Source organism: Carassius auratus, chromosome 6, assembly GCF_003368295.1.
Source record: "Carassius auratus strain Wakin chromosome 6, ASM336829v1, whole genome shotgun sequence".
In the NCBI taxonomy this organism is placed as follows: Eukaryota; Metazoa; Chordata; class Actinopteri; order Cypriniformes; family Cyprinidae; genus Carassius; species Carassius auratus.
The window spans coordinates 14,521,010-14,548,873 of NC_039248.1; the positions used below are offsets into that span (position 1 = coordinate 14,521,010).

Consider the following 27,864-nt stretch of genomic DNA (forward strand, 5'->3'; position numbering starts at 1 on the left):
ACTGCCACATGGAGGGGAGGAATGCATTGTAGATACCTCCGATTGCTCAGCTCAGACAAAACACATATTGTGTGGCAAGGTCATGCGTGGTGTGAGTCACCACTCCCAAGACCCCTGCATAATCCCCCAGACACACACACTCATCTAGGACTGACAGAGATGTCTCTACATACCTGCATCAGGAGATCAGCGCCCGTTGTTTTATAGTCATTAATTGCATGGATTTACAGATGCTTAGTTGTAAATAATGGTACTATTTTACATAACCAGTTAAAAAGATATGTCAGTATTTATTCAACCTCATGTGGTTTCAAACGCATTATTATCTGGCAACACTTTAGTTTGTGACCAATTCTCATTATTAACTAGTTGCTTATTAGCATGCATATTAATAACATACTGGCTATTAATTAGTACTTATAAAGCACATATTATTCACTCGGATGGGTTAAATGCAGAGCACCAATATCGAGTATGGGTTACCATACTTGGCAAATGTCACAACATTCACTTTCACTTTCATGACCATATTCTACATCCCTAATCCTACCCAATATCTAAACTTTACAAATACCTTACTAACTATTAATAAGCTGTAAATAAGGAGTTTATTGAGGCAAGGGTAGTAGTTAATAGTTTGTTAATAGTGAGAATTGGACCTTAAAATAAAGTGTGACCAACTGTCATTTCTCTTTGAAAAAATTATGGTTTGTAGTTTTGAAAACAAGAAAACACTATAAAACAAGCAAAAGAAGTGACTAATGTGTGTGCATTATAATCTGTTTGTTTGTAAATAGTTTTGAAATCACAGAAATTAAATTGTATTTACCAAAAACGGTCTAATTTCCATCTGTTCCTAACAAAAAACTATTGCCTAATTTCAGAAAACATGGAATATAGAGTGATATGGGCTACTTTTATAATACTTTCACACTTTTTTTTTTTTTTTTTTTTTGGAACGTGAGAGCTCTAGTTCCTATTTTATATCACTAAGTGGAACTGCGTGGACAGGATATTCCAAAATGTACTTTTTTGTATTCCACAGAACTCTGTAAGAACAATTTTCTTAAAAGATGCAACAAAAAAAATTCAGGCACATCAGTCTGTGCCCTTTAACATGGGTACTTATTGGTCTTTGTAGCTTATCTACCCCTGAAGATTATAGTATATTTTGTAATAATATAATGTGATAATATATTAATATGAGACTTGAGTTTTACCCAATGTGATCACAAACAGCCCCCAACCATGCCTTTTTTTCTGACAGAAAAGAAAGTAAGTCATTCAGTGACACAAGAGTGAGTAAATAATGACAGATTTTTTTTTTTTTTTTTGGTGAACTAACCCTTTAACACTTTCACCCTTGTAAGACCAAATGGTACTATAGAATTCAATGAGGCTCCTTGTGATTATAAAAGAAACACACAAAAACGGGGAGTGAGTGAGAGATAGAGAGAATTAGAGACAGAAAGAGAGTGAATAGTGTTGAATTAGTGTCTCATCGTGAATGCAAAGCTCTCATCTAATTTAGAGCTGGCCTCTCCTCTCTCCCATTTCGAGTGTTGGCGATGGTCCCCACACATCTCTGGGCTTCATTTACAGTAATGAAGTTGATTTCTCCCCATTCTCTCCCTATTAGAGCAATGCTACCGTGACCAAAACAAACTCTGAATCAAAACTGCACGCGCTGTCTGGTCTGTTTCTTTAAACCGTTGCCGGAGTTCAGGAGACAGCTATTTTTTCCCCCAATGTCCTGAATGGAATGAAAGAACGACAGAAAACGAGAAGGATATTTTGAGAGGTTGAGAGGGAAGGAGGAAAAAAAGCAGTTCCCTTTGGAATAGACCCAGCTTGCCCATTGAGTCCCTGCCCCAGTGGGAGTTTGGGGCTCTGGCTATAATCTAATTACATGCTTTATTTGCAGCAATTTGTTTCTCAATCAGTCTCATTCCGCACAGAGAAAGCCTCCCCCCTGTGCGCTCATTCACACCTCATTGTTACAGTTCCCAGATCTGCGATGCGGCCATGAATAGGATTGTTTGTTCCATCAGAGGTCAGACTGGAAACAGACCTCAGGTCAGCTTTAGGCTGTTTTTGCTAACAACGGAGTACAGTGTGTGGCTGTCTTCAAGCGCTAAAAGACCCAGCAGGTTAGATTGTCAGTGTTAGATGTCAAGGCTTTTCAGAAGTGCTGAGTGACATTGAATAGCACAGACTTGTTAGGCGAAAAGTTATTCTCCGCTGAATCTCCAGACCAACAACTTCCCTCGACATCTAGCGACGGAGAGAATTTGTCCACAAATGTTTCCCCGCAGGGGTCCCCACAGTCAGCGTGTAACCAGTGCCCTCCACTCATTCTTCAGTGTCAAACAAGCCTCACATTCAAACTTACACGCAGCTTTCTTTTACTCACTGGCACCGCTAACAGCGCCACTAGACTTGGTGCCAAAATCTCTCATACACAGCTTTCACGCGAAAAGACGGCAGGAAAAACATCCATTAAGGCGCCACCGGTCTCTGTGGGAGCATCTTGACGGGACGGCAAGCTAACCCTACTTCCCCTAACTCAAGAGGGGGCACAATGAGTACATTTGTCCTTGCTGCGAGAGATGAGATGTTTAAACAGGAATCTCAGGGTGCTCATCACCTCCTTAAAGGAGAGATAATGAGAAATGATGGCTTTCAAAGGGAAGTATCGTGACGGCATTAAACAGGGTTATAGGAAAACAAAGCAGTCGCTCTACAGTCTTCATTTAAATGGAAATGAAGCTGCCACACTATGGACTCTCAATTTCATTTCGGTTACAGTTTCTCTGCCACCTCCAATCTACAGTGTGCACGCTTTGACTCGCCCAACCCCACCTCGGAGTCCCTCGCGCCACCACTTCTGCGCGACTACTTTCACTGGCATTTTTTTCGGATTCCTTCGTTCCCCAGGCAACCTCTTTCACACCGAGAGAATAGCGAGCCCAAAAGAAAGTAAAAGGCAGGCATGGAGCGAGGGTCGGCCGAAACAATGAAGTTTGTTCATATGCAGGCGAGCTGAAAGGTTTTTCTCTCCCCCTCCTCCGTCTTCTCATTTCATCCATCCATCCACTAAAAAAAGGCCATGACAATGTGTGGGGCGTAAGGGAAACAGCAATAGAAAACTTCTCTGTTTAAACATCTGCATGCTCGAAAGAGGTGTTTTTTTTTTTAATGAATTAATCGTGTCCGTGTCGTCGTACAGCAACTGAGGCGCAATGGTTTAGTTATTTATCTGGACGTGCTAAAAAGAGTACCGCAATCTGAACCAAATCACGCCATGTTTCTTCTTTATTTTTACACACAACAAGCTTTTTAAAGACTTTATGCGCTGCTAATTTCCCCCCTGACCTCTCTTTGTGCTTGGACAACCCTTGCTCCCCCTTCACCACCACCTCCCTGAGTGCCGAATCAATAAATGCCAAAGGTTGAAATGGTCTTCAGGGGTTGCGGTGGGGGAGGGCGGCTTTAGGACAGACGTACAGGGTGGGTTGACAGGACAGAGAGGGAGGGAGCGTGATTCAAAAAGCCCTAATCAGGCCCATCATGGCACTGACAGTGGAGACAAGGGTGAGAAATTAGCATGGAGCTGAAAAAAAAAATGGCTGGGTGGCACAATACGCTTGGCCTTAGAGGGCTCCCATCAGAGCAGGGGAAGGTCCAGACATCCAGAGAGCAGAATGAGAGGGACCTTTTGTCTCCTGTTTTTCTAAGGAGCAAAAGACACTTTGCTGAATGCCTCACAAGCCCTATTACAGCCTCACAATTAAACTGGGCAGATGGGTGTCACAACAGGCCAGGACTTCAGGATAGATGTGTAGTTTGCAGAGCTGCCTTTTTTTTTGACAACGTTCCCTCTTTTACATTATTTAATTGTGTTTTTTTGCCCTTCTTTTCTTCTTTTAACCTCCGACTTTAGACTGTGAATCCTACTGCAAGGCTTCCAAAGGCAAGCTGAAGATCAATATGAAGAAGTACTGCAAGAAAGATTACGGTGAGTGAGAAAAGTGCACACAACACCGTACCACACTCCCACATTTACGCAGGTGGCTCAAATCCTTGCCCTCGACAACATCTTTATTCTTCATCCAAAGCTGAATTCCCTCGAGCCCCCTCAGTGTTGGTATATTGTAGTGATGGCTTACTTAGGGCTTTCAAGAAGAAAGTCAAAGGATCAAACAGGAGGAAAGGCCATCAGGGAAGGGTTTAGGGGAGGCTGCGTTGACGGACAGCCCAGCAGGTATTTGAGCCCAAAGCGGATCAAGCCATGGCAGTGTGACGGGCAGAAGGGACCGAAGTGCTCACAGATATCCTCATTAAGGGAAGAGCACGTCCCTGTCCTGCATTCCTGGGGGCAGCAGGCCCTCTCTTGTCCATGAATAGGAGCAGATGTGCAGCCCCTCTCCTACAGAGGTGGGCCGTTTCATCAGTCAAGCGAGACCCCGTGGAACTTAAAGAGCTTAGCAGATTTAATAACAGCCAGAGCATTTTAACAGCTCTTTTGATTAATTTCAGGTAATTTATTGATGGTGAATAAATCACAATGAATGATATGGGTATAGCTATAATTGTAATATTTTTGAACATTAATAAAACGTATCCTCTAACCAAAAAAAAAAAAAAAAAAAACATTTTGCCTTGATCTTTGACATAGTTATTATATGGATCAATGACAATGAATCGTGTCCAGATAAAAAAAAAAAAAAACCTTTGACAAGAAACAAAATGTATTATTTGTATTAATGTTGGTTTCATATGGTTTTAAATAAGTTTATATCATTTTCAAGATTTAAATGTAATGACTAACAATATTAAAAATGTAAAGGTAATATAACTTTTCTTTTTTATATGAAATTTTGTGAATTATTTATTTGTAAAAATTATGTTTTGGGGAAATTGTACCACATGACACTCTACAAACTAAACTAACCTAACCTTGCCGTGTTATTATTAATAAAAAAGAAATTTATGCTTTGTTTTTTTTTTACTGTACATCATAGTAGTTTTTTGTTTCTCCTCCAAAAATATAGCAGAACTTCATTATGATATCAGGAAAGTTGTAACACCCTGATGTGTATTTCTTTATGCTCCCCAAAATATCAAAATTAATTCAGAAATGAAAACAATGCAAATCATATAACAGGGTTGTTCTAATCACTGTATACACGAATGGCATTATTTAATATATTTTTAAATAAATTAATAGATCCAGCCATAATTGTTATTATGATTTTTTTATTTTTATATTTGAACAGAAAATTGTTAGCCTGAATGCATTGAAAGTCAAAGCGTCTGCTAAATGCATAAATTTAAATTTGAAATTTAAATTTGAAAATAAGGAATTGTAGCCTTCAAGAATATATATATATATAATTACAGTAAGCATTTATGCTCAGAAGACCTCTCAGAAATCAGTTAGATTGAAGGTGAAGACACAGGGGATCCCTGCAGTGTAGAGAGGAGGTCTGGCACACACTGGAAGCTGCGTCTTATGTGATCCTGTCACCTCCTGCAGACCGCCTTTGCATGTTCTCCTTTCTACACTGCCATTACTCATTTAATACACATTTAAGAATTTATCCAGATAATATGGTCCCCCGCTGCATTCAATTTACAGTTGTCTTCAGTTATGGAGAGCTGGCAAGCTCCTTCTTTACAGAAAAGTGAACAATCTAGGATAAACTCCCCCATTCTGAGCATTAAACCTAATCCACTTTCCTTCTGCCTTCTCGAGCATCAGGGGGGCTTTATGCTACAGCAGCATGGAAGGAAATGGCTGGAAATGGTATTGAGCTTGAAGATGGAGTCATCTAAAGGACTTATAGGAGAATCAGGCCCTTTGTGGCATGATATTTACAACCTTATGCCTCACTGGCACATTACCCATAAAACACCACAGGAATCCTGACCACAGCTGGGCTTCCACAGGCTGTGACATGTTGCAATCACTAGATAAATGACTTCCACCTTTCCAAATGGTGACACTGACATAAAGTTAAAGGTTTATTCAATTTCATTTCTGATTATTTTTGGATCATGGAAAAAATACAAATCTGTCATCATTTACAGTACTCACCCTCATGTTGTTCCAAAAAAATTTTTTCTTACATAGAACGCAATAGATGACTATGTGAAGGATATCCTGTCAAGTTAATTAGGCTTAAACTCAAAAATGAAGAAGAAAAAAAGACAAACATTTCAGAAAAACAATTTTATGTGGGAAACCTATCAAAATTACACCTTATTACCTGACATCCTCTCCAGTAAAGAGTTAACAGTGTGTCATGAAGGAAGTGAGCTTGAGAGTCAGAACAGTGAACTCTTGAACAGTTGTGTGAACTGCATTAAGCATTTAGTTGAAAAGATCCGACTCCAAAGAATGAGTATTTCATGAATCATATTCGTGTATCTCAGGAACAAGCTACACTAGATACCAAGCTTTTAGTGAACAGCTTAAATTACACTTACACAAAGCTATTGTACGGCATCAGAATATTTAGAATATTAATAACAAATCATATGAACCACTTTAATTGACTGATTTACTTTCAATTATATGTAAGAGAACTGCAAGAACATTCTTCAAAAAATCACCTTCTGTGTTCCACAGAAAAAACAAAATGGCAAAATGGTTTTGAAACAAAATGAGGGTAAGAAATAATTGTCCATCCCCCGGCAAATGGACCCTTTTAACAATTACCTTTGATTGTAATGCTTTAACATTTTAAGGAGTTTACAGTTGAAATGAGATGCCATTAAATAAACACAGACATGTTGCAATTTAATTTAATCAAAACACATCTGAAGCACTTGGATCTCCTTTTTTAGATATTAAAGAACTTTGCATATCCTGGTACCTAATACAAAAGAGGAGTTTAAAGAGTCAGCTGTGTGGTGCAAGATATAAATTGATTCCTATAAATTTGAAAAGGGGATTTGTAATGGTAAAAATGGAAGCTTGTGAAAACCATGAATTCTTACAAGCAGAACATTTGTAACCTGGGGTTAAATGTTGTACATCATAGGAAAAAACAACTAAATATGGGTCCAGTGATGTGCATACTCTAACACTAGCCTTTAAAATGTTGTGTAAAGTGTGTAAATAATGTAAACAGACAGATACATAGATCAGCAACCATTAGCCTGCATGATGCAGCCTCAGTCTTTAGCCAAGCGCAAAGCATTACGCAGACGAAATTAAATCTGCCTGTTTTGCTGGTCCTTTTTGTCAAAGTCACCTTACAAAGCACCTTGAAGGCTATTAATAATGAAAGGGGAACAGCATGAGTCTACAGGCAGTTTAAGCAGATTTTGAGGATTCACACTTGCAAGGAATCTCAAACTGCGACGGGGTTTGAGTTACATGCTTTATTTGAAAGCACTTTAAACTGAAGGCTGACCTGCATTGCTGAGGCAACTGAGAAGATACAAACGACTTAATCAGAATCAAAGCCAGACTCTGAACCCACGGCTGAACTATCATTGCAATTGTGGCTGTAAATTTAGGCACACTGGAGCAGTGCACTGCTGAATTTTTATTTATGGAGCAGTGTGTCTACATTTTTTTATTCAACAAAGATTTTAGAATAAAATGTATGTATGCCGTAGGATCTAAATGTCTAAGACCAAACACAAAAACTGTTATTTAAATATTAATTTAAACCTTGAAATGAACCTTGGAAAAAAAAGATTACAAATTAAAAAAAGTTTTAGATCTAGGCCACAAATCAAAACCAAATGTGACCCTGGAAAACAAAACCAATCATAAGGGTCAATTTTTTGAAACTGAGATTTATACAGTACATCATCTGAAAGCTCAATAAATAACTATAGGACAGTATTTGGCCAAGATACTACTATTGGAAAAAAATAGTCAATCTTAAGAAAATCACCTTAAAATTAAGAAAGTTGTCCAAATGAAGTTCTTAGCAATGCATATTACTAAACAAAAAATATGTTTTGATATATTTATGGTAGGAAATGTACAAAATATCTTCAGGGAACATGATCTTTACTTAATATCCTAATGATTTTTGGAATTAAAGAAAAATCTTTAATTTTGACCCATACAATGTTTTATTGGCTATAAAAAAATATTCCTGTACATCTAATGACTTGTTTTATGGTCCAGGGTCACAAAGAAATTCTGAAATCAATCAACTTTTTTTTTTTTTTTTTTAAATTATGCAAATAATAGAAGTTGTAATGGAAACAGTTGTATTAAATTAGAAATATGCAAAATGGAAACATTTCCACTAGTTTTTGGAGACTTTCAGGCCTCATTGTGAACATAAATTAACATACTGTACACGTGTATGTTGTGCAAATGGGCAAATGTTAAGTTTAAACATCTTTAGGATTTTTCCTTCCATTCAAATAGTTTTATACTTTTAAACCGTACAAATATAATTTCTCAATCAACTTGGTCTAAGCTAGTTTTAAATGTCAACATTTTTAAAGTGTTAAATATTTTTATATGAAAATAACTGTTGAAACTGCTTAAAATTTAATTTCACCCATCTGTATTAAGTAGCTAATTCGGTTTTCTATTCTCTGTTGTTGTACCAGCTGTTCAGGTCCACATCCTAAAGGCAGACAAAGCCGGCGAGTGGTGGAAGTTCACTGTCAACATCATCTCTGTCTACAAGCAGGGAGAAAGCCGGATCCGCAGGGGGGATCAGTTTTTGTGGGTCAGAGCAAAGGATGTGGCCTGCAAGTGCCCAAAGATCAAGCATGGCAAAAAGTACCTGCTGCTGGGCAATGATGAGGATTCTCCAGGACAAAGCGGAGTGGTGGCAGACAAGGGCAGTCTGGTCATTCAATGGAAGGACACTTGGGCTCGGAGACTCCGGAAGTTTCAGCAGCGGGAGAAGAAAGGAAAATGCAAGAAAGCATAGTGAAAGAGCTGGACAGAGAAACACCAGACGAATGGTGGATGAAAAGAAGAGAAGAAAAAAAGACGGACTAAACATCGCTGCTTTGAATAAAAGCATGAAGAGAATATTAACTTTTTTTTTTTTTTTTTTAAATAGGAACATGTGTGAAGGAGTTCACAATGCAGTTTTCATTTCTTATTTGTTTGCTGTTTGCCAATTTTGCACCTGTGTTCAGCATAAAGAAAGGTCTTTTATGTTAAATGGCTTTCAGTCTGGTTGAGAATCAGATTTAGCCATATTTAATATTCTAAAAAAATATATATTTAAAGGGAACAGTCCTTGATCATTACAAAAACAAAACAACTTCATTCATCAGTTTTGCATTTAAAAATGTATGCTCTAACTTATGCATTATACATAACGGCATCTCAGATGACAACATTTCAGAAATATCAAAATTCAGCTTTTGGAAGGATTTTTTTTTTATATGACAGATATCAAAACTAATTTGCTCTTCTTCAGCCAAATTAAAATATATATATATTTTTTTTTAAGGTTTGAAAAGTATTTTAAAAGTATGACTTTGTAACAACCTCCATGAAGATCAAACAATTGTATGCATATACTGGTGCATTTTATTTTTTTAAATGATTATTCATTCAATTATTGGAATTTATCGTTGAGCTGTTTTTCATTGAATACAAATACAAACAAAATGAAAAGGACAACATAGAAAAGCTCATGTACAGTGGGACATTTATATTTCAAAGAACACAACTAATCTTTGAAGACTGGTGCAGACTGTCCGAGCAGATGCACCACAAAAGCAAATCAAGCTTTCTGTTCAGTGTACATGTTTCCACTTCCCTTTTAACTGTCAGTGTCCCAGAGTTTGCTGATTCAAAAGTAAAAAAATAGAAAAGAAGCTTTATACATATTTAAAGCAGTGCCCATTCTCTTCAACAGACATAAATATACTACATTTGGTTGATTTAATTTTTATTTTTTTGTTTGATCCATGTGTTGTGAATCATGCCACTTTACATCAAATCTGTACACGTAAGTGGTGAAAACTGATTTAGGATCCATAAAAATGTAATAGCATGCTTGTACAAATCCTAAAATTATTAGCATGCATTTACAATTATTTTTGAACTTGGAATAAAACCACCATGTATATTTTTGTATAAGACATGATGATTGAGGTAGATGACTCTAAATACAAACAGCAGTTCTTGCTCTATTTGATGCTCTGATTCAACTGTTTATAGTCCAGACATGGACGATGACGTCCTTTTGTTAAAACTGAACTTTAGTGTGACGAGTCCACCCTATAAACAGGCCTTTTCGTAAGTCCTGGAAGTGTTGGCAGAATGCTTTGTATAGTTAGTATTTTTCCTTGTGTGTAAAACAGTATTTAGAAGTGTACGAATTACCTTTAACTAGTATTTAGTTTAGTACTAGTAGTTAGCATCTCTCCTTAAACGTTTCCACGTCCATTTAGCATCTGTGAATGTAGGAATGCATGTACAGTAATGTTTCAATACAATAGAGAATTCTCTTCACTGTGAGAAACGCTGCTCATACACACACACACACACACACACACTTATTTTTTTACTAATGAGACGGATGTTCTCTAAAGTACAGCTTTTCCACTGATCTTTGAGGGTCATTTAACATTTGCTTGTGTGGTCAGTCCTTCACAGATCATTAAGAAAATAAACGGCAAGAACTGATCATTTCAACATCAGATACCATAAAAAAAAAAGAAAGAAAAAAGTCAGATCTGATGAACGGTTTATGTGTGCAGTAATTCTCATCTTTCCTCAATGATTTTTTCTTGCAAATGTACACAATGTATGACATCCAGATATTTATACATATGCTGTATTTACCGGTTACAAACAATATTCGTAACAGCACATGTAAATGTATTTTGTTTGGCACTCAGTATCTTAGTGCGCACTCATTTTTATTTTTAGTATTCCAGTGATGTAAATTTATGTTCAGTTTTGACTTTTCGCAGCAGTGGAAATACAGCTCCTGTATTTGACATTACCAGCAGACCTTACATACATTGCTTCTTGTTCATATTATGAATTGTAAATTTAGCTGTGGCAAATACAAGACGTCTGCAATATTGTTTTACAGTGCATACTAATATATTATGGTTATTATAAGAAAATATTTAATGACACAAGACATTGTGGATTTTTTATGTCTTTTTCTTTTCTTTTTTTCTTTTCTTTTTTACAGTTTGTGGTTGTTTAGATGGTTGTGATTAAAGTCCAGAGGGGAAGATAACTACTGAACACCAACCTGGTAGAACTACATTCAGCATTCATTTGGAATAAAACCTCAAAATATTACTAGTGTGCCTTTTCATTTTCCCCCCTCTTATAAAAATTGGTTGGAAAAAAAGATTTAAGTCAGTAATTACAGTAAAGGTTCAAGACAATATGACCTAACGTGAGAAATGATCAGCACTAACATTTGTGATATTTTAAATATTACCATCAAAACAGCTGAGACAAAAGCTGACCAACTAGATTTCTTAGAATTTCTAACAGTCACATTTTCAGGCTAAAAACTATTGACAGGAAAGTGTTACATTACAAACTCAGGCATTTCAGGTTTTTTTCTCACTTACAAAATAGAGTCTGACCTGTAAATGAAAGAGAAGTTAAGAAGATATTTGCATTATACTGTATATGTATTGCTTTGTGACTCGGACCTTGTTTACAAGATGGATACGCTGCCAAACAAAGAATTTAAATAGGTTTTCCCCCCTTGAAGCATCTCGAGCTCATGGTTATATTCATTATACTATTCAAAAACTCTTTTCTATTTTCCTTTCCATTCCAAATCCAACTTTGATCATTATCTGTGGAGCTTAGACGTTTAGTTCTTCATAGTGGTCCATTCCTTGGCTTTTTCCCAGCCATGGGTTTTATTATTTTCATAAATGGAAAAGGGGACAGGAGCATGTGAGAACCTCTCTCTTTCACCTCAGAGATGGTTTTTCTAATATGTGCCGTCTTCTCTTCAGAAACTTGCTCTTCATTAAGTCTACCAAGAAGCCACGACAACGATAGCGACGAGGAGAAGAACAACCATCCCCTGCATTCCTGATTGAAAGAACACACACAAAACATTTGAATGAACAAACGACTTCACAATGCCCCGACAGTGAATAGTTGTGTGTGCGTGCACATTTAAATTCACCATTTGCCACGCAAAAGCACACGACTGATCTCTAGCACATGTGCATCCGCAGAAACGTCATAAATCTGTTGTTTATATTCTGTGACTATGATCTGTTTCTCAGAGAGACTTAATGTAATCTATATTTTTTACTTCCTGAAACGCTTGAAAAAAAGCCTAACTAGTTTATTCCTTTTATTCCATTCATTATTTGCATTTTTCAATGATCACTCATTAAAATAAACACAGTAATGACTCCTAGATGGGGCTCTTAGCCCTGTGTTTAATTCCGACTCAAGATCAACACTAACTGATGGTGAGAATGACAAACAAAATGTGGTGAAACTTTCAGCGATGCATCTGCCTTTCATTAATCCTTCCGATAGTCAAATTTCTAATATACTCCATGTCACTAGAGGAATTCCATGAAGGTGTCGCAGAGGATGTCTCATCTCCTGTGAGTCACTGACATCAACCAGAACATTCTTACATCTGTTATAGATCGGCTTTTACAAAGCTGATAGTTCCGACGCTAAAATGAGACGTGTTTGAAGTTGTGAAATGCTCAATGAAACCACAACTATGAACTGTGACTGAACATTATCCCACTTAGTTTTGTTTATAAGGTAAGCCTACAACTAGGCTTGTAACAAAAGTTTGAATAATTTATTACTAATGCATTTAAGGATATATTGAATATGGGTGTGTTTTATAAGTGCTTTATTAAAATGATATACTTTTTGTTAAGTGCTGCCAATTCCTTTTCATTACAATAACACAGAGCACAATATCTAATAGCAGGCATATTTTAACTGTCATATTTAAGGGTATTTAATTTAAATGCAAATCTGATTTCTTGAAATCTGTGTAAACTATTTTCGCATCAATCACTTCTTAACATTTTCAAATACTTATCCAAGTCTAGTGGATAACACAATATAGGTATGTTCCTGAATAAAAATGTTTGAATACTGACTTTGCTAATGGTATCGAATATAATATACAGTAGCTACACCTCAGACTGTGATTGAAAAACCTTAAAATTAATACAATTTCTGATCTAGAAATATATATTATTAATTATAAATTATATATATATATATATATATATATATATATATATATATATATATATATAAATTTTTCTAAAATGTTAGGCATGACAGATAGCAATTCTATGTTCTTAGAAAAAAACCAAAAAACTGTACATATAAATGTCAAATTAACCCAACAAATTCTGTTAATATGAAAAGTCCAAAATGTCCCAGAACATATAACATTTTATAATAGTGAAAAATTGCACCTTTCCTTTTCTTAAGTGAATAATGAGACCCAATAAAACACTCACAGCTACTATAATAAAATGTGTCCATTAAACTAGAATGACATAAAATATTTTTCACCTTTAAAGCGAACTTTCAGATCACACATATACATTTTTTTCTGAATATGCTTGTCTCGAGCGTGCCTAACTTCAGTGCTTTCTTTCTTTGTCCAAACTCTCGAACATAGCAGACGCGCCATCATCTGTCACGTCTTTTCAAAACATGCTTATCTCAGCTAATCAGACAGGATTTTTGACATATGCGCTGTTCTTCGTGGACACTGGCTGGTACTGTATTTGCAGTCTGATTCAGTACTTTAGTTTACATTTCTCTCATAGTTTGGCTCGGTGGCTGTGTGTTCCCACTGGAGATCACAGCGCCAGCTGGCCTGCACTGAGGCACAGGGCAAAAGGAAGCTATGCTGTGCTAACTTACGCTGGTATTATAAAAAACCGACCTACCGAAGCCTGCTGCGGGCAGGGTGTGAGTTAGGAAATCATTCTGACTGTGGCAAGGAACAATGTCAGATTTTCAGACCCCTGTCCCTTTTAAATAATTCCACATTTATTTAAAAGAAAACTGGCAAGAGAAGTGAAATATCAAACACCAAAAAAAAAAAAAAGGCATTTCAATATCCACTGAGCATGTAGACCTAAAGAAAGACATTTTACAAGATGAAGGGAAACCGCTTTACTCTCGAATTGAACATAACCTTTTTCTGCATTAAATGGCAAATGGTGAAATCTCATTCAGATTTAAATCAGCCTAAAGAACATTTTGTAAAAGTCATTCATGCTGTCAGATTTCTACGCTTGTCTGTTTGCTCCTCTTTTTCACCTCTGAGAAACTGTCACAGTTCTAGAAGTAATCAAATTAGCTCTGTAACCCAATCACGCTGCCCCAATGACAACAACAATATTTGCTAGACAAATAGATTAGTGTGCACAAGGGGGCAGAACAGAGGACACACATTCTTCCCAATTGTCCTCTATTTATTTAAAATCAAAGCCGAGGGAGACAGACAGACCTGTGAAACTATAAACTTCAACTTGACACATTCAGGCGCTTGAAGACTCAAAACATAAGCCTCAACTTCATTTTCTGACCAGAGAATATTCCTCTGCTTGTCAATGTTGTTTCTAACAGCCTTTTTTTCTTTTTAAATCTTTCCAAAGAGGACAGTTGTAAAGTATTTGGCTGTAGAACGTAAACAAATTAAAAACGAATTACGTGTCAGACTTCATGCATTACAATATGATGACACATTTGGCTATTATTTTGCCATTTGACTGCAGTACTAAAGTCCATTTCTCACGTAAAGATGAAGTCATATGGTCTATATCTATACACTACCATTCAAATGTTTAGGGTCAGAAAGAGTTTTGGCAGTAAAGGCCATTTATAGATTATATATACACACCAAAATTCAGGCAGTTTTAACCTGGATTATTAAAAAACAGGAATATACTAAAGTAATCTCAAATAGACAATGGATAGAAAATACTTGCAGATACAACAGAACAACTGATATTGCATGTACACTATTCTCTATTCTCTAGAACATACAACATAATGTGAACACCCATGTAGTTCGAAAATACAGGAGAGACACTTTATAAACATTGTGTGCCCAGAGGAGAGAATGATAAGACAGCTTTAAAAGTGTGGCATGTTATTATTATTATTTTTTTTTTTTTACATGTTCTTACCACAAGACAAAGTTGGGAAACATAAGAAGTGAAGTGAGTCAGGGAACACAAGTTGAAAGAACAGACCAAAAAAAAAAAAAAAAAGTGGGGTACGGACGACAAGGCAGTGAGGAATTTTTCCATTCATCAACCCCCAACCCCCCCCCACACTGAATACATGAATATGGTTAGGTGATAAAGGCAGATGCGGGATGGGAAGACGAGAAGTAGAGAAATAAAGGAGCGAGAAAGAGAATTAATGCAAAACTCTGCAACTCTGGCCTCCGGATCTGGGATCTGCAAACAAACTTCAGTCTGAACAAACAAATGGAATTGAGTGTGACATTAGACGGGCAAGACCAACTACCACAATGCATTTATTTCACAGGGAAATTTAAGATGGATCTTAATAGTGAAAGTGACGTGACATACAGCCAGGTATGGTGATCTATACTCAGAATTCATGCTCTGCATTTAAACCATACAAAGTACACACACACACACAGCAGTGAACACAAACACACTGTGAACACACAACCGGAGCAGTGGGCAGCCATTTATGCTGCGGTTCCCGGGGAGCAGTTGGAGGTTCGGTGCCTTGCTCAAGGGCTCCTCAGTCGTGGTATTGCTGGCCCGAGACTCGAACCCACAACCCTAGGGTTAGGAGTCAAACTCTCTAACCACTAGGCCATGACTTCCCTCCCCATAATAAGATTTTATTATTCACACTCTTTGCATGCTCATTGCCATAATCAAAAATGAATTAATGATCAATTCCACATCTTCTGCAAAGAGCTAATTTAATTAATAATGTCTTGATATAATTTAAGATAGAGGAAGTTCATGGAAATAAAAATTCTACCGTCTACCTTCAACAGCAATGACAAAAAGACAATTATGCCATGTTCGACATTTGTCAAGTGCATAACTAGTGACACCAAAAAGGTCTGTAGTAAGAGTAGATTGGTTGAACATCTCTCATCCCCCAAAAGACACCAGCATTAGATGATTAGTTCACCCAAAATTGAGCATATGGCAACCTTTACTCACCATTATGTGTTTTCAGACCCTTATGAGATACTCTCTTCCATGGAACAAAAGTATGACTTTCTTCTTGAAAGAATGAGATCTTCAGACATGCTCCTTGAATGCAATGCAATATACACTGTTAAAAATAAAGGTGCTTAAAAGGTTCTTCACATCGATGCCATAGAAAAAATTTCTTTGGTTCCACATAGAACCATTCAGTCAAAGGTTCTTTGAAGAACAATCTCTTTCTTACCTTTTTATAATCTGAAGAACCTTCTTTTGCCACAACAAACCTTTTGTGAAACAGAAAGGTTCTTCAGATGTTAAAGGTTCTTTCTGGAATCATTTGGACAAAAATTAGTCAAAAAAGGTTCTTCTATGGCATCGCGAAGCACATTTTTTTTAAGGGTGTATACAGAATATTGTAAACAGTAGCTGTCTTTGAAGCCATTTGAAAGCTTTGTGTGAGGTCAGACTAAAATGTAAGTTATTCAAAGAATATTTTATAAATAAAATCTTATTTTTATATCCATTTATTCTTGTCAAGTCCAGATGCTTCAGGTTTGACAACCCCTGGTCACGGTTCACTTTCACGGCATAGAAAAAAAACAGCTTAGATATTCTGCTGGAATACAAACATGGGGGTGAGTAAATAATCAAAGGATTTTTGGGGGAAGTATTCCTTTAATGAAGAGCTTAATGAAGACAGATATTTTGGGTCTGCTGCTGAAGTATGCAGACATGCTTGAACATTTACCACATGTGAAATGATTTAAGCGGTCCAGACATGGCTGGCGTGCACAAAACCTGAGAAATCTGAGAGGCTGCAGTCACTGATCACATCACAGAAAATGCAATTAAAGCAATAGTTCACCCATAAATGAAATTTCTGTCATCATTTCCTCAATAACCAATGTTGTTCCAAACACACACAAGAAAATTTAAACACTGTACTGGCCGTTCTTTTCCCTGCATTTAGCGAAATGCAGACTGGAACTGTCAAAGCTTCAAATAGAAATAAACGCTATATAATAACTCCTCCTATGTGGAAAACTATTATGTTTATATATGTCTGTATATTAAGTCTCCTAAAGTCATAGGCTTTACACACTAGAACGTCATTCTAAACCCAGGGTAAACAGAATCGTCTCGGTTACGTATGGTAACCCTCGTTCCCTGAAGGAGGGAACGGAGACGCCACGTCGGATGACCGACGAATATGGGATATCGCTTCGATAGACCAATCTACTTCGAGTGTAAACTAAACGAGCCAATGCACATTGGCATGCAATTATTGCATCCAGCTGCCGCTGATCACTGCGTGAGTATAAGAGGGCAGCAGGTGCAATGCATACCAGTTTTTCGCTGAGGAGCCGAGCCGGGAACCCGGCAGCTCAGCGGCGGTACAGCAACCATGGCGACGGGACGTGGCGTCTCCGTTCCCTCCTTCAGGGAACGAGGGTTACCATACGTAACCGAGACGTTCCCTTTCAGTCGGTCACTCTCGACGCCACGTCGGATGACCGACGAATATGGGATCCCTATCAAAGTGCCATGGGTGCTGCCCCTTCCAGTGCCCTGTGCGAGCCGCCTGCGCCCCTATTAGGTGTAGGCCGGGGCTCAGAACAAGTAGCTCCACTCACCATTGTCAAAGCACTACCTTACTGGGTGAGATTGGATAACACTGGGAAAACGTACCCGGTCCGCTTGGAGCCGGGACGCTGCGGAAGCCCCATCCTTCCCGAAGGAGGTCTCGGAGGCAAATACACATATAGCATCCGTTTAGGAGTATACGGAGAAATTTGAGGTGATTAAAACCCTCTTGGGAAGGCAGAAGTCTGCCGGGGAAACACGGGCTCTAAGGCTATACCGTGGACTATACACATACGAGTACCGCTTAGGTCTCAATATGGAGCCCAGCCTTCCATGGTTCTCACGGATTCATCATGAAGGCCTGGCGCCGGACGTTCCGCCGCGTCCAGCTGCCTAGGGTGATGGAGGAACTCAACAGGGTCTACAGTTCGGACACTCTGGAGCAGTTTTAGCAAGCCGACACTAACCGGGGCCTCTCAGTGCCACTACCCGTTTGAGGTGAGAACACAGGAGGATACCGGCTCTACACGAAGGCTATAGAACCTAGCGAACGTGTTAGGGGTCGCCCAGCCCACAGCTCTACAAATATCTGTCAGCGAGGCGCCCCGAGCCAGCGCCCAGGAGGATGCAACACTTCTAGTTGAGTGAGCTCGAAGCCTGAACGGGCAGGGCACATCCTGAGCCTGATAAGCCAGGGTTATGGCATCCACAATCCAGTGGGCCATCCTCTGCTTAGAGACGGCATTCCCCTTCTGCCGGCCTCCGTAACAGACAAAGAGCTGGTCTGAGGTCCTGAAGCTTTGCGTCCGGTCCACGTAGCACCTTAATGCTCGAACAGGACAAAGCAAAGCCAGGGCTGGGTCTGCCTCCTCCAGGGGCAGCGCTTGCAGGTTCACCACTTGGTCTTTGAAGGGTGTAGTGGGAACCTTGGGCACGTAGCCAGGCCGGGGCCTCAGGATTACCTGGGAGTCAGCCGGCCCGAACTCTAGGCACGAATCGTTGACCGAAAATGCATGCAGGTCCCCTACCCTCTTGATGGAGGCCAGTGCAAGCAGGAGCACAGTTTTCAATGAAAGAAACTTTAGCTCAACTGAATGCAAAGGCTCGAATGGGCCCTGCTGTAGTGATTTAAGCACTAGAGACAGGTCCCAAGAGGGTATACAGGGGGGCCGGGATGGATTTAACCTCCTGGCCCCTCTAAGGAACCTGATGATGAGGTCATGCTTACCCAAAGACTTCCCATTCACAGGGTCATGGTACGCAGCAATAGCGGCAACCTGGACTTTGAGGGTGGAGGGAGACAGCCTTCGCTCCAACCCTTGCTGCAAAAAGGATAGCACGGCCGCAATCGGGCATCTTCGGGGGTCTTCTCGGCGAAAAGAACACCACTCAACGAACAGGTTCCACTTCAAGGCATAGGCGTGTCTCGTAGACGGTGCTCTTGCCGAAGTGATGGTGTTAACTACCTCTTGGGGTAGGTCACCTAGAACCTCCGTGTCCCGTCCAGGGACCAAACATGGAGTTTCCAAAGGTCTGGACGCGGGTGCCAAATGGTGCCCCGTCTCTGAGTCAGTAAATCCCTCCTCAGAGGAACCAGCCAAAGAGGGGCTGTCGAGAGGAGCACTAGTTCGGGGAACCAGGTCCGAGTAGGCCCATATGGCGCTACTAGTAAGACTTGCTCCTCGTCCTCCTGGACTTTGCACAACGTCTGTGCGAGAAGGCTCACTGGGGGAAACGCATACTTGCGTAGGTCCCGCAGCCAGCTGTGTGCCAGTGCGTCCGTGCCGAGAGTTCCCTCGGTCAGGGAGTAGAAAGCCTGGCAGTGAGAGGTCTCTGGAGCAGCAAACAGGTCTACCTGAGCGGCTCTGAACCGCCTCCAAATCAGCTGGACCGTCAGGGGATGGAGTCGCCATTCTCCCGGGAGCATTGCTCAAGACAGCTCGTCGGCTGTACGACTGAGCAGGCCTGGAATGTGAACAGCACGAAGTGACCTCAGAACCTTCTGACTCCAAAGGAGGAGGTGGCGGGCGAGTTGCAAGATGCGACGAGAGCGCAGACCACCTTGGTGGTTGATGTACGCAACAGTCGCAGTGTTGTCCAATCGGACCAGCACAGGCTTGCCACGTAAGAGACCTTTGAGACGGTTCAAGGCAAGGTGCGTTGCTAACAACTCTAGGCAATTGATGTGCCACTGCAGCTGCGGGCCCGTCCAAACCCCTGAGACTGCATGCCCGTTGTACGTGGCCCCCCCGGCGGTAGTGGAGGCATGCGTGTAAACCACAGCATGCCTGGAGATCTGCTCTAGGGGCACCCCTGCCCATAGGAATGCCAGATCTGACCACGGAGTGAGGGTTTGGCGACAGGCCGGTGTAACTTGGACCCGGTGAGTGCCGCGCTTCCACGCCCACCTCGGGACTCGGCCATAAAGCCAGTGCCGGAGCGGTCTCATATGTGATAGGCCGAGCGGTGTAAGTGCCGCTGTGGCCACCATATGCCCCAGGAGCCTCCGAAAGAGTTTCAGTGGGACCGCCGTCCTGCTCTTGGACGTATTCAAGCAGGCTAGCACCGACCGCGCACGTTCCTCTGTGAGGCGTGCTGTCTGTTCGACCGAATCCAACTCCATACCGAGAAAAGAGATCCTCTGCAATGGTGAGAGTTTGCTCTTTTCCCAGCTGACCTGAAGGCCCAACAGGCTCAGGTGCCGGAGCACCACATCCCTGTGCTCGCACAACTGATCTCGAGACTGTGCTAGTATCAGCCAATTGAGAATGCGAACACTCTGCTCTCTGAGAGGAACGAGAGCTGCCTCCGTGACTTCCGTGAAGACACAGGGAGACTGGGACAGCCGGAAGGGCAGGACCTTGTACTGATATGCTAGTCCTTCGAACGCAAGCCGCAGAAAAGGTCTGTGGCGCGGAAGTATGGACACATGAAAGTACACGTCCTTCAGGTCGATCGCTGCAAACCAATCTTGGGGACGGACGCACCTGAAAATGCGTTTCTGTGTCAACATTTTGAACTGAAGCCGATAGAGGGCCCGATTCAAAACTCGCAGATCCAAGACCGGTCGTAACCCACCGCTTTTCTTGGGTACAATGAGGTAAAGCCCCTTCCTCATATCGGCTGGAGGGACCGGCTCTATCGCGGCCTTCGCCAGTAGGACTGCGATCTCTTTCCGCAAGACAGGGGCATCGGACGCTTCCACTGTAGTGAAGCGGACACCGCAGAGCTTGGGGGGAAGCCGGGCGATCTGAATCGCATAGCCGAGGCTGATGGTTCGCAGAAGCCAGCGAGACGGGCTGGGTAGCGCTGACCAGGCGCCTAAGAGCCGTACAAGCGGGACCAGCAGAACCACAGCCGTACCCGCAGTGGGGCAGCGAGGTGGAACACAGGGGCCCAACTCGGGCGGCTTGTGAGCAGGCCGGAGTGTGGTGCGAGTGTGGGGTGCAGGGCTCACCTGGTTCCACGGGTTGGCAGAGGGTGCGTGAGTAGGGCCTTTGTTGACGCTCTCGAACCGCCCGCAGCTGCCATCTGGCGAAGGAGGAGGATGAGTGAGGTCCGGTGCTTTGCCGTCCGCAACTCTCCATGCCCTCCTGGGACCCAGAGAGGGAGGAAACTACTCTCCTGTCGAGATTTCCAAATTCTCCGCCTGGCCCTCCTCCAGGGGAGGGAGAGGTGCCTACACCATCCCCCAGAAAGCAGCTACCTCTCTCTGGGTCACCCGTCCCAGGGCCTCTTGCTCTTCTGCTTACCGTCAGGTTTGACGGGGGCCAGGACGGGAGGGGCAGCCTGCCTGTGCCCAGCTCAACGGCACCACTTGGAGGCTGCTGCAGATGCGACGCGTGAGCAGGGGCGGATGCAGGGGGCTGCCCTCGGCGACGAGCAGGCTGGGGCACTGCAGCCGGCGGGTGGGTGGAGATAGCAGCAGCTGCCCGCCGGGGCAGGATGTGTCGGATCGCCTCAGTCTGCTTCTGGGCAGCCGAGAATTGCTGGGCCAAAATCTCGACTGCGTCGCCGAAGAGGCCGGTCTGGGACACAGGGGCATTGAGAAACCGGACCTTGTCGGTGTCCCTCATGTCTGCCAGACCCAGCCACAGATGGCGCTCCTGGACCACTAATGTGGACATCGCACGACCCAGCGAACTCGCGGTGACCTTCCTCGAAGCGCAAGGTCAGTGGCGGTTCGGAGCTCTTCCAGAAGCGCTGGATCGTGACCACCCTCGTGCAGATCTTTCAGTGCCTTAGCCTTGTGCACCTGCAGTAACGCCATAGCGTGTAAGGCGGAAGCAGCTTCCCCGCAAGCCACATAGGCACTGCCGGTCAGACCAGACGAGTGCCTACAGGCCCGGGAAGGGAGCACCGGGTCTCCACGCCAGGAGGCGGCGGACTTAGGACACAATTGCATCGCTACCGCCCGCTCCACCGACGGGATTCCTGAATACCCCTTCGCTGCACCGCCCTCGAGGGTGGTGAGGGAGGAGGAGCCCACCGGCTGGTTTCTGGCAGTAAAAGGTGCCATCCACGACTTGGTGAGCTCGTCATGCACTTCCGGAAAGAAAGGCACTGGGGTGGGGCGCTGAGAACCAGCGCGCACCACCCCGAGAAACCAATCATCCAGCCGTGAGGGCTCGGGACGCGGTGGGGGATTCCACTCGAGCCCTACCCTCTCAGCGGCCCGGGAAAGCATAGCTGCCACTTCGGGATCCGAATCAGGCTTTGTCACCATCCCAGAGGACGGTAGCGCAACCGAACCGTGATCCGACAGCTCTCCCTCCGATGCTGAGATCGACATCTGGTCGGGGGGAGTCCCACTGGATACCGCTGGTACGCTCCTTGAAGAGGGCCCAGCGCGTTCCGTGGGTTGCTCCACTGGATCGGAGGTGCTAGAGGAGTGATGGTCCCCAGAGGGTTGGTTCCCTGCGGGGTTTGCCACCACTGTGATCCTCAAACCACTCGCGCTACTGCCGGAAGTGGTTCTCGTCTGTCGGCCGCCAGAACGAGCCCCAGATCGCGGCCGCGGCAACGGGACTCCGCCCCCCTGAAGGTAGCGGAGCCTGGTTTGCAGCTCCGAGATGGTCATATTCCCGCAGTGAGAACATGACTCATCCACGAAAGCCACCTCAGCGTGCTCGACGCCCAGACACGTGAGGCAGCGATCGTGACCATCACCCGGTGCCAGGTAACGACCGCACCCAGAAACGCACGGGTGAAACGGCATCCTTATAAGGACGATCCGTCGTCTTTACAAAGACGCACCCGTGAAGCTCTTTTAGAGAGAATTTGCTCTTTTAGGAAATGCTCTTTCAGTGCTGAGGCGCACAGGGGGGATGGCCGCTTGCAACACGACAGGGGTAGTGCAACCTGAAGTGTGCAAATCCACTCGACACAGGAACGACCGCCGCTGAAGCGCCGTCTCGCCAACACACGAAGCTTCCGAGAGCGTGCTGAACCCGTAGTTCACAGCAGACACAGTTGAGCAGAGCGATACTAACGCTCGGCTCCGAAGCGAAAAGCTGGTATGCATTGCACCTGCTGCCCTCTTATACTCACGCAGTGATCAGCGGCAGCTGGATGCAATAATTGCATGCCAATGTGCATTGGCTCGTTTAGTTTACACTTGAAGTAGATTGGTCTATCGAAGCGATATCCCATATTCGTCGGTCATCCGACGTGGCGTCGAGAGTGACCGACTGAAAGGGAACCTGGGTTATCTTGGTAAACACTGCTCATAATTTACCGGGAGGTAACAAATAATCTGGAGCATTCAAAAAAAATTATTCCTAAACCCGTTTTAACATTCTTATTTGCATATTTGCTGTGTCAGTTTCATTAACGAGCCAAATGCAGTACACGACTTTACATAAAGGCGCTAGCATTGCACACCACATGCATATTATATATTGCTGACAATACTATCAAGATTTTCCTTAATGGATTTTTCAGATTATAAATATAAGAATGAAATGGTCTCTTTGTCATGCCAGTTGATGCATTTTCTGCCACCTTTTGACATTTTCCCCCTCTAATACTGACTGTACAACACAAAGTGTTTCCGTGATGTCCAATGCATGTGATTATGAGGCACGTGATTGGGTATCTGTTGCTAAGCATTTAGCTATAACATTCTAACACTGCTTTTAAATAACAAGTGTTTTAACCTGGGGTTAAAAGCAGGGTTTAGAATGATGATAACTTGGGGTTAAAGCATAATGTGAAACACCCTTCTGAGTAAGGCTCAATGGTATATCGAGGCAATATTATGATAGCAGTGACTGTAAAGGGACATTTGTAATGGGGTAACTCAATTATAGGTTAAGTTACTATTCTTAGATGAGTGAAGGTCTGTTCTTACCACTAACATTAGTCTGTGCTTTTGTTATTTATTTTCATTTTTAATTTATTAATTTTAATTCTGTTTTAATTGTTAAGTTGTAATATAATGTATTGTGATTTGAACCCCATCTTATTTTGCACATACTATAGTAAAGCCAAATGTAGTTACATTCACTATTATTCTTTTCATAGGCTTCAGTATGCACATTGTGTGCAGGAATGGCAGGACATGCTTTTCTTTCAAACAGAAAATTATAAAAAAATATATATATATATATTGTCATTCAGCCTATATATATATATATATATATATATATATATATATATATATATATATATATATTTCATATCGCCCAGCTCCAGAGCGCATGAGATTCAAGAGTTTAACAAGTTCACTGAAAAGATCTGATTTAGAAGAATAATCTGTTCACATAATGGTGAATAAATGTTGGCAACATATGGAAATTGTTGCTTCTCTTATGATTCATCTACCAGGGATACCCAGGGTGTCAAAATGAAAAGGATATCAAAATCCTCTGTGAATTAGCAACAGATTTTGAGAGAGTGAAACAGATTATTATATAAAAAAAAATGCATTGTGTACAGCATTCAAGCTGCAAGCATTCAAGCATTTTTATTATTATTTATTTATTTTATTATTATTATTATTATTATTATTGTCATTTCGTCACAGTCCCAGTCCACTTTCTTTATCTAGAAAAGAGTACTCATGATGTTCTTCAAAAAAAAAAGAAAGAAAAGAGAACACAGAAGAAAGTACTTTGAGGTATACAGATGTAAAATACTGTAATGTCTTGCAGAACTTTCCAGAAATCTGTGTAAATGACCTCTCTAAATGTCTCAGCCTGATCTCACCTTTACTGCCGCTCCAATAACAAACACACAGATCACATGCAGATGGGCCTGTAAGAGCTCACAGCACTGAGACCCACCATAATGTGCAGATCTGACTTTGCCATTTACAGGCAGTAGACTTAATTCCTTTCAGTTCTGCAGATTACACTAAAAAAGGAGAAGGGAGGAGAGACGGTACAGAAATAGAGAGATGGCCATAAATCTGAGCGATGGACTGGCTTATTGTTGCTGGGCTCTTGATGCAGAGTACATAAAACCAGAAGCTACAGAGGCAGAACACTCACCACGGGTAGCAGACTTAGTGTCTAACAGCTTGACTCTGTGCGTCTCGTTTTGGATGCGGCCGTCTGTCTTGTCCACAAGCTGAGCAAGGTCATCAATGATCTCTGAAATACACAACACGCCAAGACAAGCTGAGCAAGGTCATCAATGATCTCTGAAATACACAAGATCATCATTCATAGTTACTTCCCAAGACTTGGAAATGCAATACAAACATTAAAAACAGTTTCAGAACATGATCCTAGAGAGAGAAAGAGCGCAGCACAAGACATGTGAAAGTATTCTCCTGCTGTCGTTTTGTGGTGTGTGTGGGGGATTTATAGTGGCTAGAAATGTGTGGTTCGTGTGCGCTGGTAGCTGTGGCTAAACCGCACACCATCTGAGGCCTTATTGACTGTATTAGTATGTCTATGTTTGCTGACATCTGTGCAGTCACTGCTAAAATACTGTCACAAGTGGCAACAACTTGTGTCAGAGCAGGCTGGACCACAATTAAAAAAAAAAAAAAAAACAGACCATGTGGATACGACTGTTGTGGATCAAGTTTTTTCCATTACAGTTGCACAGATTTAAGGTTTTCTTAAGTTATAGCGCCCCCTAGTTCCGTAAAATTAGTAAAATTTGGCATCTTTATGTTGTCAAGTTCAAGATAGCACTTACACCAAAGAAAATGTAAACCAAATAAAAATGTTTTGATCAAATGCTTGAATCCTTTGTCCATGTGCAAGTTTTTACTTTGCGAAGACTCGTTTAGTCATTAGCGGTCTTATCAAAAAATAAAATGGCTTGATTCAGTGAAATTATTTGATACATTTCTCAACTTTTTCAAATCTCTAGGTGATGCATATGAAATGTCTAAAAAAAGAAAAAAAAAAAAAAAGAAAAACTTTTTCTAGGTAAATTGTTCTTTTTAGTTCAAAAGATCCATTTAACAATTTTTTTATTTTTTATTTAGTCCAAGTGGTATTACAGTTGTTGCAAAAGTGTAAATGTGCTTATTATAGTGTCCAAAGGATATATACTGTATGCACACAGTACACACTGTACTACTGAGTTCAGGGTCTCTGCGATTTATGGTCTCTGACAAACACTTTCAGAGCAAAAAAAAAAATAAAAATAAACAAAGAGGAAAAGAAAATCAGCACAAACAAAACTGATTCCAGCAGCTTTGGTGCTAGGACCTAATTAGTACTTAAATTAAATTACTAAAATAATCAAACAGAAACAGTTTCAGATTTCCTGGAAGAAGTTGGATGAAGTAGGAAAGTTTATAATCTACTTTCTGGGAGGAAATGTAAGAGATCTGGAGAGATACAGAGACACAGACTAACTCCTGTGCTTTTTAGAATCGAACTGAGAAGTAGAAAGAGAAAGGAGAGTTGGGATAAGGACACAATGTGTCACAAACATGACATTTAACAAATAAGATCTTTTATTTAAACTAAAACTGGACCTTCAATTAAAAATACCTGTATTTAAAATCAACCTCTAAACATGTACATATAATACAAATTTATAGAATTCACAGTTTACATTATACTGAAATCTTCCCATTACTAGCCCTGTGCTACTGTACTTAAATAACTAACCATCTGTATTATGATTTGCAGGGTTTTTCTGTCTGTTTCAGTGTCCTGGAACTAATGCACTATAAAATCATTTTTATGAGGTCTGTTTTATCCTAGAAAATATAAGACAGTAGGGACTGAACATCACTGGGCAGTGTGCCATTTAGAATTTCCCAGGACAATATGTTGTCTCCATCAGCCTCTGTCACCAGAGCAACCTACTGTACAACAACCTTTACTGTATTCCTGAAAATTCTCACAACTGTTACCATTTTTTTATTTATCATCACAGTGTATAAAGCCGTGAGCACACAGATCAGAGGTTATTTTAGTCAATAAAAAAAATAAAAAAAATGACATTTTAAGGTGTTTTTTGTTTTGTTGCATCACTCCTTTCTATATGTATGTGCTTAAGCTATTTTATTGAGAAATAACATTGTAATGGACAAATAAAAAAAAGTCACCTTAATTTTATTTAGTTTTTAATAGTGATCAACTACTGTAGATGCAACATGGAAAAAAACTCAACTTGCATGTTCCACATTGCCTAGTGAAATAGTCATACACACAAGAGGGGCAAACAACAACAACAATATATATATATATATATATATATATATATATATATATATATATATATATATATATATATATATATATATATATATACAGTGGGGATCGAAAGTTTGCGCACCCCTTGCAGAATCTGTGAAAATATGAGTAATTTTCAAAAAATAAGAGAGATCATACTAAATGCATGTTATTTTTTATTTAGTACTGTCCTGAGTAAGATATTGTACATACATACCATGACACATTACATAGTACGTTCAATAAAATATAATGTATGATTAAATAGAAAGTTAATTGTCCATTTTGCTTTAGTGCAGATCTAGTTGTGTGGCTTCCCTTAGCCCTGCTCTAAAAACACTAACCTTGCTGAAAGCCTCTTTCCAGAGTAGAGAGAAAATGAGTGAAAGAAATGAAGCAGAGTGAGAAATAAAATGAAAGAATGAAACGGAAAGAAAAGAGAGATTAATGAGAAAACGGTTAAAGACTAAAA

General features: G+C 41.0%; 2 protein-coding genes across 3 annotated transcripts in view; one reads left to right on the forward strand and one right to left on the reverse strand.

Annotated features, from left to right (window-relative positions):
• Positions 1–9,427, forward strand: part of ntn1a (netrin 1a) — a 62,193-nt gene extending 52,766 nt beyond the window's left edge. The window contains exons 5-6 of the mRNA XM_026262996.1: positions 3,944–4,018; positions 8,593–9,427. Coding sequence (XP_026118781.1) covers positions 3,944–4,018; positions 8,593–8,921 — 404 coding nt within the window. The 3' untranslated portion in view covers positions 8,922–9,427. The remainder of the gene's footprint in view (positions 1–3,943; positions 4,019–8,592) is intronic.
• A 16-nt stretch (positions 9,428–9,443) lies between these two features.
• The window catches only part of stx8 (syntaxin 8), a 65,741-nt gene continuing 47,320 nt past the window's right edge, over positions 9,444–27,864 (reverse strand). For both annotated transcript variants that reach the window (XM_026262997.1, XM_026262999.1), the window contains 2 exons: positions 25,236–25,337; positions 9,444–12,031 (listed from right to left, as the gene is read on the reverse strand). In XM_026262997.1, the coding sequence (XP_026118782.1) occupies positions 11,973–12,031; positions 25,236–25,337 (161 nt within the window). In that variant the 3' untranslated portion in view covers positions 9,444–11,972. The remainder of the gene's footprint in view (positions 12,032–25,235; positions 25,338–27,864) is intronic.